The sequence below is a fragment of the Salvelinus namaycush genome, chromosome 5, assembly GCF_016432855.1.
Source record: "Salvelinus namaycush isolate Seneca chromosome 5, SaNama_1.0, whole genome shotgun sequence".
Lineage (NCBI taxonomy): Eukaryota > Metazoa > Chordata > Actinopteri > Salmoniformes > Salmonidae > Salvelinus > Salvelinus namaycush.
Genome location: NC_052311.1, coordinates 67,589,009 through 67,602,332, shown reverse-complemented (window position 1 = coordinate 67,602,332; position 13,324 = coordinate 67,589,009). Strand labels below are relative to the sequence as shown.

At 43.9% G+C, this 13,324-nt stretch overlaps 1 protein-coding gene across 1 annotated transcript; it reads left to right on the top strand.

Moving 5' to 3' along the window:
* The first annotated feature begins 6,453 nt into the window (after window positions 1–6,453).
* On the top strand, window positions 6,454–12,567 carry LOC120048804. Its single transcript, XM_038995036.1, has 7 exons — window positions 6,454–6,528; window positions 7,406–7,548; window positions 7,910–8,038; window positions 8,450–8,477; window positions 10,444–10,488; window positions 11,936–12,059; window positions 12,296–12,567. The coding sequence occupies exons 1-7, from the start codon at window positions 6,456–6,458 to the stop codon at window positions 12,420–12,422; spliced, it is 669 nt and encodes a 222-aa protein (XP_038850964.1). The 5' UTR covers window positions 6,454–6,455; the 3' UTR covers window positions 12,423–12,567.
* Window positions 12,568–13,324: the final 757 nt, after the last annotated feature.

The window sequence follows — 13,324 nt, the reverse complement described above, 5'->3', positions numbered from 1 at the left end:
GGTTAGTGAAAGTTACAACAGTAGGGAGGACTGGTCTGGGTTAGTGAAAGTCACAACAGTAGGGAGGACTGGTCTGGGTTAGTGAAAGTTACAACAGTAGAGAGGACTGCTCTGGGTTAGTGAAAGTTACAACAGTAGAGAGGACTGCTCTGGGTTAGTGAAAGTTACAACAGTAGAGAGGACTGCTCTGGGTTAGTGAAAGTTACAACAGTAGGGAGGACTGCTCTGGGTTAGTGAAAGTTACAACAGTAGAGAGGACTGGTCTAGGTTAGTGAAAGTTACAACAGTAGAGAGGACTGCTCTGGGTTAGTGAAAGTCACAACAGTAGGGAGGACTGCTCTGGGTTAGTGAAAGTCACAACAGTAGGGAGGACTACAGTCTACCGATATTAGTAATCTCATATTCATGTTGGAGTATGGATGATGATATTCACTTCAGTCAGTTTCATACCCAGGTATAGCTGTAATTACACACTAATGTAATCAGTCATTATTTTAGTTTGGTAACCTCTCTGCAACACATCTCAATACTAGCAGATCTCAGGGACAAAGTCTTGTTAACCACCATACTCCATACTCCTGCCTTCACCATTCTCCTGACTACTGCCTCCTGTGTTCTACTCCTGCCTTCACCATTCTCCTGACTACTGTGTTCTACTCCTGCCTTCACCATTCTCCTGACTACTGCCTCCTGTGTTCTACTCCTGCCTTCACCATTCTCCTGACTACTGCCTCCTGTGTTCTACTCCTGCCTTCACCATTCTCCTGACTACTGTGTTCTACTCCTGCCTTCACCATTCTCCTGACTACTGCCTCCTGTGTTTTACTCCTGCCTTCACCATTCTCCTGACTACTGCCTCCTGTGTTTTACTCCTGCCTTCACCATTCTCCTGACTACTGCCTCCTGTGTTCTACTCCTGCCTTCACCATTCTCCTGACTACTGCCTCCTGTGTTTTACTCCTGCCTTCACCATTCTCCTGACTACTGTGTTCTACTCCTGCCTTCACCATTCTCCTGACTACTGTGTTCTACTCCTGCCTTCACCATTCTCCTGACTACTGCCTCCTGTGTTTTACTTCTGCCTTCACCATTCTCCTGACTACTGTGTTCTACTCCTGCCTTCACCATTCTCCTGACTACTGTGTTCTACTCCTGCCTTCACCATTCTCCTGACTACTGTGTTCTACTCCTGCCTTCACCATTCTCCTGACTACTGTGTTCTACTCCTGCCTTCACCATTCTCCTGACTACTGTGTTCTACTCCTGCCTTCACCATTCTCCTGACTACTGTGTTCTACTCCTGCCTTCACCATTCTCCTGACTACTGTGTTCTACTCCTGCCTTCACCATTCTCCTGACTACTGCCTCCTGTGTTCTACTCCTGCCTTCACCATTCTCCTGACTACTGTGTTCTACTCCTGCCTTCACCATTCTCCTGACTACTGTGTTCTACTCCTGCCTTCACCATTCTCCTGACTACTGTGTTCTACTCCTGCCTTCACCATTCTCCTGACTACTGCCTCCTGTGTTCTACTCCTGCCTTCACCATTCTCCTGACTACTGTGTTCTACTCCTGCCTTCACCATTCTCCTGACTACTGCCTCCTGTGTTCTACTCCTGCCTTCACCATTGTCCTGACTACTGTGTTCTACTCCTGCCTTCACCATTCTCCTGACTACTGCCTTCTGTGTTCTACTCCTGCCTTCACCATTCTCCTGACTACTGTGTTCTACTCCTGCCTTCACCATTCTCCTGACTACTGCCTCCTGTGTTCTACTCCTGCCTTCACCATTCTCCTGACTACTGTGTTCTACTCCTGCCTTCACCATTCTCCTGACTACTGACTACTGTGTTCTACTCCTGCCTTCACCATTCTCCTGACTACTGTGTTCTACTCCTGCCTTCACCATTCTCCTGACTACTGCCTCCTGTGTTTTACTCCTGCCTTCACCATTCTCCTGACTACTGTGTTCTACTCCTGCCTTCACCATTCTCCTGACTACTGTGTTCTACTCCTGCCTTCACCATTCTCCTGACTACTGTGTTCTACTCCTGCCTTTACCATTCTCCTGACTACTGCCTCCTGTGTTCTACTCCTGCCTTCACCATTCTCCTGACTACTGTGTTTTACTCCTGCCTTCACCATTCTCCTGACTACTGCCTCCTGTGTTTTACTCCTGCCTTCACCATTCTCCTGACTACTGCCTCCTGTGTTCTACTCCTGCCTTCACCATTCTCCTGACTACTGTGTTCTACTCCTGCCTTCACCATTCTCCTGACTACTGCCTCCTGTGTTCTACTCCTGCCTTCACCATTCTCCTGACTACTGCCTCCTGTGTTTTACTCCAGCCTTCACCATTCTCCTGACTACTGCCTCCTGTGTTCTACTCCTGCCTTCACCATTCTCCTGACTACTGCCTCCTGTGTTCTACTCCTGCCTTCACCATTCTCCTGACTACTGTGTTCTACTCCTGCCTTCACCATTCTCCTGACTACTGCCTCCTGTGTTCTACTCCTGCCTTCACCATTCTCCTGACTACTGTGTTCTACTCCTGCCTTCACCATTCTCCTGACTACTGCCTCCTGTGTTTTACTCCTGCCTTCACCATTCTCCTGACTACTGCCTCCTGTGTTCTACTCCTGCCTTCACCATTCTCCTGACTACTGTGTTCTACTCCTGCCTTCACCATTCTCCTGACTACTGCCTCCTGTGTTCTACTCCTGCCTTCACCATTCTCCTGACTACTGCCTCCTGTGTTTTACTCCAGCCTTCACCATTCTCCTGACTACTGCCTCCTGTGTTCTACTCCTGCCTTCACCATTCTCCTGACTACTGCCTCCTGTGTTCTACTCCTGCCTTCACCATTCTCCTGACTACTGTGTTCTACTCCTGCCTTCACCATTCTCCTGACTACTGCCTCCTGTGTTCTACTCCTGCCTTCACCATTCTCCTGACTACTGTGTTCTACTCCTGCCTTCACCATTCTCCTGACTACTGTGTTCTACTCCTGCCTTAACCATTCTCCTGACTACTGCCTCCTGTGTTCTACTCCTGCCTTCACCATTCTCCTGACTACTGTGTTCTACTCCTGCCTTCACCATTCTCCTGACTACTGCCTCCTGTGTTCTACTCCTGCCTTCACCATTCTCCTGACTACTGTGTTCTACTCCTGCCTTCACCATTCTCCTGACTACTGTGTTCTACTCCTGCCTTCACCATTCTCCTGACTACTGCCTCCTGTGTTCTACTCCAGCCTTCACCATTCTCCTGACTACTGCCTCCTGTGTTCTACTCCTGCCTTCACCATTCTCCTGACTACTGCCTCCTGTGTTCTACTCCTGCCTTCACCATTCTCCTGACTACTGTGTTCTACTCCTGCCTTCACCATTCTCCTGACTACTGCCTCCTGTGTTCTACTCCTGCCTTCACCATTCTCCTGACTACTGTGTTCTACTCCTGCCTTCACCATTCTCCTGACTACTGCCTCCTGTGTTTTACTCCTGCCTTCACCATTCTCCTGACTACTGCCTCCTGTGTTCTACTCCTGCCTTCACCATTCTCCTGACTACTGTGTTCTACTCCTGCCTTCACCATTCTCCTGACTACTGCCTCCTGTGTTCTACTCCTGCCTTCACCATTCTCCTGACTACTGCCTCCTGTGTTTTACTCCAGCCTTCACCATTCTCCTGACTACTGCCTCCTGTGTTCTACTCCTGCCTTCACCATTCTCCTGACTACTGCCTCCTGTGTTCTACTCCTGCCTTCACCATTCTCCTGACTACTGTGTTCTACTCCTGCCTTCACCATTCTCCTGACTACTGCCTCCTGTGTTCTACTCCTGCCTTCACCATTCTCCTGACTACTGTGTTCTACTCCTGCCTTCACCATTCTCCTGACTACTGTGTTCTACTCCTGCCTTAACCATTCTCCTGACTACTGCCTCCTGTGTTCTACTCCTGCCTTCACCATTCTCCTGACTACTGTGTTCTACTCCTGCCTTCACCATTCTCCTGACTACTGCCTCCTGTGTTCTACTCCTGCCTTCACCATTCTCCTGACTACTGTGTTCTACTCCTGCCTTCACCATTCTCCTGACTACTGTGTTCTACTCCTGCCTTCACCATTCTCCTGACTACTGCCTCCTGTGTTCTACTCCTGCCTTCACCATTCTCCTGACTACTGTGTTCTACTCCTGCCTTCACCATTCTCCTGACTACTGTGTTCTACTCCTGCCTTCACCATTCTCCTGACTACTGTGTTCTACTCCTGCCTTCACCATTCTCCTGACTACTGTGTTCTACTCCTGCCTTCACCATTCTCCTGACTACTGCCTCCTGTGTTCTACTCCTGCCTTCACCATTCTCCTGACTACTGTGTTCTACTCCTGCCTTCACCATTCTCCTGACTACTGTGTTCTACTCCTGCCTTCACCATTCTCCTGACTACTGTGTTCTACTCCTGCCTTCACCATTCTCCTGACTACTGCCTCCTGTGTTCTACTCCTGCCTTCACCATTCTCCTGACTACTGTGTTCTACTCCTGCCTTCACCATTCTCCAGACTACTGCCTCCTGTGTTCTACTCCTGCCTTCACCATTCTCCTGACTATTGCCTCCTGTGGATCAACTGACTGACAGTAGTCCAGAGGTTTTTGATTGAGTAGGGTTTCTTATAGTCTTGTTCTGACTAATCTGTAAGAGTTTGCATTTTGTGCTTCAGGTACGTTATATCTAAAGGACATGTGTGGTTTTGTACATTCATTGTTAAATACTAGTTTCAACTTCATGACATCATGCATCCAAAGAGCAAGAAAATGTCATGTAGACCGGATACTAACCGTGTGTGTGTGTGTGTGTGTGTGTGTGTGTGTGTGTGTGTGTGTGTGTGTGTGTGTGTGTGTGTGTGTGTGTGTGTGTGTGTGTGTGTGTGTGTGTGTGTGTCTACATTGTCAATGGTGTCAATTTGTATCATGATATTGTGACCTTTCACCCCCAATCTCTCGCTCTCTCACTACATTTTTACAGTTGACAGACCATGGAGATACAACTAACAATCTCTATGACAGACCACTTCACCTAAAGGTGGTGTCTCTTATGGCTGTTCATAGATTATGTACTCTTACTGCTTGTACGTTTACTGACTGCAGTAATGCTACAGGGATGATATAGATAAGGGATTGAGTCTTTCTGCTGAAGGTCTCCCTTCCTGTTGAAGAATGTTCCATATTGGGAGGCAGGTGTTGTTGGGAGGGGATGGGTGTGCCATTCAATATTCATTACCAGACCAGAAAGGTAGATCATACCACAGTATACAGCATCTCCATCCAGTACAAGGCATATGGGCAGACATGACAAACACCTTTAGAAACTCAGGTACTGATAAGAAAGGCAATACTCCTGCCAGATCACTATTGAAGTAGCCAAATGCTTCTACTAGAATGAGAGAGAGGAAGTGTGTCTGCTGTAATGAGGGCTGTGGGTTTGATACCCACTGACGCTTTGACTGTTTCCGATGCTAGGAATAATATTTTCATCTATTAACAGATACAAATACAGTTTTGCCTCTAGCCTACAGTCCTCTCTTCAACCTGTCACAGTGAGCTCAGATCGACCAAATTACACATTGGTTTTAGTTCTGGGTTAGCCGAGATTACCTTGCCCCACATTTCACAGCCGGTGTGTGAGTATGAAGGAGGGCGAATTCTGACTCTGAGCTGAGGGACTTGGTTTGTGTTGCACAATGAACTGACTGAGGAAAAGGTTTCACCTCATCATGACATCTATGCTTTGTGGTGTTTGTGTACTACTATCATTGTGGGAGTGCATTACTGTGGTTTGGATAGTGTGTTCTGTTTTCGTTTTATCTGCTGGAGTCTGGAAATAGGAAGGATTCCTTATTATAGGAAGGACATTTAGGTCTATATCGAAGGTTATTGGGAGGGTGTGGGAGATATGTACTTTTCTGGGTCAGAAAGATGAAACCAGACACCTGTCAAGGAATGGACCTTACATCATCCAGTGTTAGAAGAGCTGGAACATACAGCCATGTGGTGTTGACACACGGCATTTGTTCTCCCAAGAGCTGTGATGTTGTATTGTCTTGTGTTATGTTGAGCTGTTGTGGTTGCCCTCTCTGTGTTGAGAGTTGAGTATTGCTAGATTAGCATGGGTGATGCTGCTGCTTTGTGCAGTGCTGTTAGTCTAGCCTGTTTGCTGTTGTGTTTTACCAACACCTGTTATCTACCCCACTGTGTCTGTAGACAATTGCCCACAAAGACAGCCTTATATGGCTCTGATATGAACTATCATGTTAGTGACGATGAAACAGGGAAGTGGGCAGATTCATTTACTCAAGATTTTACGATTAAAACGGTGTCACATAAAATCCCGCCTACAGTATGAAACACTAAAACTACAAAAGGAGTTCAATCCGTTCACTCTCTCAGACCGCACCGAATGTTGAACTACTCTGGTTGTTGGATTAGCTGTGTCATACGGGTGGTGTCAATGAAATTGATTTGCGTGTTCTGTAAGTAACCTTACCTATATCAAGTAGGCTAAAGTAATAGTTATATAAGCCAACAGTAAGTGTGCTGTTTAAAAAAAGTGTTTTGCGTTATTTCATGTGTAGTGCATCGCCCCAATCGTCCTATGTAGGCTTTTTTACTCATGTTCCACAATCTTGCAATGTTGAGATTTGGGAGGGTTATGGGAAAAAAGAGTCGCCTTAATCCATCATGTGATCATGTTTTATCATGTTATGCGAGCATGTTTTAAACCTAGTTGAATTGTTGTTTTTTATAGTTTTATTTTTGTCTAAATGTATTATTAATACGGACTGATGGAATATGGCAAATTCGTCCACTCGTGCTCTGATATCGCAGTTTGGAGGATTTGGATGATTCACTTGATGTATTTTGTCAATGTTTGTCTGTCTTCATCTGTCTGTCTGTCTGTCTGTCTTCATCTGTCTAAATCCCCTCGAGGTAGAGCGAGACGTGAGTGTAAATGCAGCAGTGGCATTGCAAAACAATGGAGCAGGATATCCTACTTGTCAAATCCTTTCACTGATTTGTGAAACCGCTCAAACCAGTTTTCCCACTTCTTAGTTCTATTTGAGGCTCACACCGGCGAAGGAAATGTATTGAGTACCAAAGCAATTTTAAAACAGTGCCTTAGTCTATTAGCGGTGTCAAATAGTATGATGTAGATGATGCTGTATATTATCATTTACATTTTAGTAATTTAGCAGATGCTCTTATCCAGAGAAATGTACAGTAGTGATGTAGGGTGTTTGTGGACAGATGTTATACACTCCTGTAATATAACATATTTTAAATGTCAGTCTCTTTCTGATTCTACAATCCATGCTGTGTCAAGTTAAAACAGAGTTCCCTTTCTTTCAGTGGTGTATCGGCTGGCTAGCTGTGTCAGCGCCCAGACCGTTGGCTGTAACACTGTACATGCCAACGGTACTACGACCTATCAACTCTCAGAGCCCCTGCCAGGATCGCCATCAACCTGTGTAAGGCAGTGGTTGGATGCAAATGTGAGTGACCATGTGATTGCTTATTTGGAGGCTACATCTGTATAGCTGAGATCAACATTGTCTGAATGACACTCCAGCACATGCTGTGCAGTACTACTTTCATGTTGGACCTGGTGATGAGGCAACTGGTAGATGTGTCACTATTCTTTCACAGCAGTGGTCACCAGACCACTGTCCTGGAGAACTACAGGATATGTAGACTTAAGTTCCAGCCCAGCACTAACACACCTGATACAACTAATCAAGGTCTTGATGATTAGTCGAATCAGGTGCATTTCTGTAGCTATCCTGTACCAGGGTCTGTGACCAGTGAGTTATGTTAAGCTGTGGCAACAATTTTCTGTTTTTTTATTTTATTTAGGGCACTGTTCTCACCTATGACGAAGAGATTGACAAAGATCGTGTTGTGGTTCAGACCAGTCAATCTATTACCACCATAGGCTGCATGGACAGACTGAAGTACTTAGAGGAATGCACACATAATAAAACGGTGCGTAGAATATGTTTACCCTCCACTACAACCCTTCTGTTACTGTATGGTTACTGTTTGTGTTGGGACAACATGAAAATAAAGATCATGATTATGGATTGCATTTGCATACACATGCTGTAGCTGTCACTAGGTCTTAAAGTGCTTTATAAAGGCAAGCTCACATCATGCAACACCTGTGTAGTTGGGTAATGCACAGTTGCCATTTTTTGCCAGAATACTCACCACGAATTCACACTGGCTACCAGTGTCATGAGCACATAGAACATAGCAGCTGGATATTCTTTATTCATGACAATTTTATGGGAGAGGGAGAGTGCAGACATGACCAGACATGTTCAGGATGTTTAGAGCAGACTGATCCTTTCCTCTCTCTGCCTTCTGTTAACCTTCTTTCTCCATCTCTTATAGAATTCAAATCGGGAAGTAGAGTGCCTTAGTGAGTGATTTCATGTTTCATCGTCAAATCACGAGTACCGAGGTAGTGAGTTAGGTGGTGTTCCTGCCCGATTACATTGCTGATGCATGTCAGATCTTACAACGCCTCCATATGTTAAATACCTATCAGCTAACCACATTATATGATATAGCCATCTAATGCCAAACAGCACAGTCAATGATGTGGCACAACCATTGGTTGATGCAATGCCTGCGCATCTCGCTGGAAAGGAACTCAACCTAGGGTCTTGTTCTCCTGCTCAGACGTTGCATGCATCAACCAATGGTTCCGTGCCAAGTCATTGACTGTGCAGACGGGCACCAGATTGCCAAACATATGTGATGTGGTTAACTGATACATAAAGTACATATCCAGGTGTTGTAAGATCAGGCAGGCGCATTCGAAAAGTATCCAGACCCCTTGACTTTTTCCACATTTTACGTTACAGCCTTATTCTAGAATGTTTTTCCTTATCGATCTACACAAAATACCCCATAATGACAAAGCGAAAACAGGTTTTTAGAAATGTGTGCAAATGTATAAAATATTTTAAAAACATACCTTATTTACATAAGTATTCAGACCCTTTGCTATGAGACTTTTCTACAACTTGATTGGAGTCCACCTGTGGTAAATTCAATGGATTGGACATGATTTGGAAAGGCACACACCTGTCTATATAAGGTTGTTGTCCATAGAGCTCTGAGACAGGATTGTGTCAAGGCACAGATCTGTGGAAGGGTACCAAAAAATGTCTGCAACTTTGAAGGTCCCCAAGAACACAGTGGCCTCCATCATTCTTAAATTGAAAAAGTTTGGAACCAAGTTTGGACACTTCCTAGAGCTGGCCACCCAGCCAAACTGCGCAATCGGTGGAGAAGGTGACCAAGAAACCTGATGGTCACTCTGACAAGAGCTCCAGAAGAACAACCATCTCTGCAGCACTCCACCGATCAGGTCTTTATGGTAGTGGCCAGACGGAAGCCACTCCTCAGTAAAAGGCACATGACAACCCACTTGAAATTTGCCAAAAGGCACCTAAAGGACTCTGACCATGAGAAACCAAGATTCTCTGGTCTGATGAAACCAAGATTAAGCTCCTTAGCCAGAATGCCAAGCGTCACGTCTGGAGGAAACCTTGCACCATCCCTACGGTGAAGCATGGTGGTGGTTGCATGCTGGGGGGATGTTTTTTAGTGGCAGGGAGACTAGTCAGGATTGAGGGAAAGATGTACAGAGAGATCCTTGATGAAAACCTGCTCCAGAGAGGTCAGGACCTCAGACTGGGGAAAAGGTTCACCTTCCAACAGGACAATGACCCTAAGCACACAGCCAAGACAAAGCAGGAGCGGCTTCGGGACAAGTCTCTGTATGTCCTCAAGTGGCCCAGCCAGAGCCCGGACTTGAACCCAATCTAACATCTGCAGAGACATGAAAATAGCTGTGCAACAATGCTCTCATCCAACCTGAGAGCTTGAGGGGATCTGCAGAGAAGAATGGGAGAAACTCCCCAAATACAGGTGTGCCAAGCTTGTAGCGTCATACCCAAGAAGACTCGAGGCTGTAATCTCTGCCAAAGGTCCTTCAACAAAGTACTGAGTAAAGGGTCTGAATACTTATGTAAATGTGATATTTCTGTTTTTTTTATATATACATTTGCAAAAATGTCTAAACTTATTTTTGCTTTGTCATTATGGGTTGTTGTGTGTAGATTGAGGGGGGAAAACAATTTAATCAATTTTAGAATAAGGCTGTAACGTTACAAAATGTGGAAAAAGTAAAGGGGTCTGAATACTTTCTGAATGCACTGTTTGTCTTTTTAAGAATGATTCACTGAAACCATGGTGTACATTTCAAGTTAGTTACTAATGTTCTTACTGTGTTCTATGTAATTACACCAATAACCTGAAACTGCATGCTTGCTTTTTTCACCAACTTGAACAGTGTGTCTTTTGAACTTTTCTAGATAACTGTAGCGTGAAGCCATTTGACCAGGAACCCATTGAACCAGGTGATGACTCACAGTAGCTTGAGAGATCTTGGTATTGTTGCTATGGCTCCAGTAATCTTCCACTTTACTACTGTATACTGTAACTGTCTGAATACATTCCTTTGTTATCTAATGTCTGCTTGATTCAGAGGGTTTATTGATTCGCTTGGCAACAGTAATAGCAGGCATATTTAAGTGATAATGCCAGAGAAGCCGGTGTTTGGAGGATATATTGGCACGGGTGTTAGGCCCGAGACAAAGTCCTAATTACATACTATTTCATCATATAGTCCCGACACAAATCTAGGGTTTCTACCCAAGCCGAGTGGTCCTTTGGTCTATCGGTTCGGTTGCCAGAGACGCAACCCAGTCGTTCAGTCTTTTTGTTCTGTATCTATGGACGTGACCCAGTCGTTCGTTCTAAATGTTCCATTGCCATACTGGCTGGCAACGTTCTTATCCCTTGCTTGCTAGCTAGCCAACTACGGTACGACTAACTTAGTCACGTCAAAAAGTGCAGCCTGAATAACAGCAAAGTAGCTGCCTTTTCATTTGTTTAAGCTGTTTACTAGTGACATTTTATTTGGATACATCCATAACAATGAGCTAATACGGCACGATTACGCCTGGCATAGAAAATGTGATCACTCCTCAGGCCACTGTTGTTCAGAGGAGCTAGCCAACAACACAGCTAACACAATCACTTCAAACTGAAGCTGGAAAGACTGCAAACTAGCTGCACTTCGTTTCATTTTACCTTTTTTTAATTAACATTTCTGGATACAGTATATCCGTAAAAATTATTTCAGCTGATTCAAGATTTCGACTGGCTGAGAAACACTGCTTGTCTGTCTGTCTCGTCCCAAAACGTTCATTACTATAGACAGCTGGAGATCAAATTTGAATATTGAAACAATGTTGCAAATGTCGAAGAGACCAACAGTAAGGTTTATACAAATCTCCACTGTTGAAAACTAAATGTTACTCTAAAAGAAATGTGAGAAAATGTCTAGATGCACTTTATAGTGAAGATCAAGTTTATAAATTGCCTGGCTGGGCTGAAGAGACAGTGGATTGCGCAGTCAGATGGAACAGAGTAAATAGGTATTTTAATGTCATAGATTTAGCCGGTGGTAATTTATGGAATAGACACCGGCTGGAATGCGGTTTAACCAATCAGCATTCAGGATTAGACCCACCCGTTGTATAAACTTTGATAGGCCTGGACTGAGTGGCTCTTTTACAATGGCAGCACTTAGTTAACTACCAGTGCTGTATAAACTAAATGATACTGTAGTAACACTGTAATTATAAATAAACCAGTTTAACACCTTCCATACAATAACATTACAAGATTGGAAATTCCAAAAGATACTGGTAAAAAGAACAATGCATAAGATTAGAGAAATAAAATGTGGCTGTGTGTTTGATGCTGATCTGTCCTCCTTCCTCTCCTCTTCTTCAACAGAGCACAATATATGTTTTGGTGATTGGTGTGTATCAGGGATAACATTTGGCCTTGCCTTTGGGATATCAGCTGCTGTCATCATCATCATCCTGGTTCTCCTTATTTGCAAGATCCACATTCACCGGTAAGCATCCTCATTAGAGGGGATGTACTGGAACTGTGAAACTCGGGGTTGGAGTGTTCATTCAGGAGATGGTGAAAGACTGAAGACGTTAATTAAGAAGATTGGATGATGTATTCAAGGTTTTTATGTTCTATCAGTGTGTTGAGAAGACAAGTTTTATATACAGTATGTGTATATCTTCAATAACTCAGTATGTTGTATTATGTATCTGAGTGGAGTATTTCTGTCTTTTCTAGAGTGCGTGTTTGTTGGACGTTGGGTGAAGGGGAGCACGAAGAACCCTCTCCTGACACAGAGAAGCCCCAGAGCCACCCTGCTCCCAAAGTCAGGTACTCCGCTGTGAAGCAGAGAGAGAGAGTGTGACTGACTGACCATTGCAAATGAGAAAAGGTTCTCACCCAGCAAACCTGGTCACTTAAAGGGATAGTTTGGGAGTCAGATGAACTTGTGAATACCATTTTATCTTTCTACGTCCAGTATGAAGGAAGTCCTAGGTAGTTTTGCGAGCCAAATCTAACTAGTGTTAGCACAATGACTAGAAGTCTATGGGAACAGCATGCTAGCTGTTCCCATAGACTTCCATTCACAGAAGAATAATAAGAAGTGTTACACTGGCTGTAGAGTAAGGTGTGCATAGCTCTGCTATTGCTGGGATGGGTGTCTGTTTCATATATTATTTTCTCTCTACTTGTAGAGTTGTTATTTAAGCAATAAGGCCAGGGGGGGTGTGGTATATGGCAAATATACCAAGGTTAAGGGATTTTCTTATGCACGATGCAATGCAGAGTACCTGGTGACAGCCCTTAGCCATGGTATATTGGCCATATACCACAAACCCCAGAGGTTCCTTATTGCTATTATAAACTAGTTAGAGCAGTAAAAATACATGTTTTGTCATACCAATGGTATACTGTCTGATATACCAAGGCTGTCAGCATTCAAGGCTTGAACCCCCCCAGTTTCTAATATTAGATATGATTTAAATATTTCAATAATATATTTCTATATGACACATTCCATTGATATGTGATTGAATATACTGAATAATAGCTCAACTATTACTGAAATGAAATGCTGTTCCATATAATAATATTCTGAATTATAGTGTGATATATGGTTATAGAGCCTATCACTTATATATATTTTATTATGAATTATACATATATATATACATATATATATACATACATATATATATATGTGTGTGTAACTGTGGAGGGAAGTAGCCCTCTAAATGAACCCATACACTAAAGAGAATAAGCTAC

Excerpts from the sequence above, each read along its gene's own strand:
- LOC120048804 (XM_038995036.1), top strand. The coding sequence starts at position 6,456 with ATGTTGAACTACTCTGGTTGTTGGATTAGCTGTGTCATACGGGTGGTG. Across the intron at positions 8,478-10,443 it reads TCGGGAAGTAGAGTGCCTTA|ATAACTGTAGCGTGAAGCCA; the intron begins GTGAGTGATTTC and ends GAACTTTTCTAG. Across the intron at positions 12,060-12,295 it reads TGCAAGATCCACATTCACCG|AGTGCGTGTTTGTTGGACGT; the intron begins GTAAGCATCCTC and ends TGTCTTTTCTAG.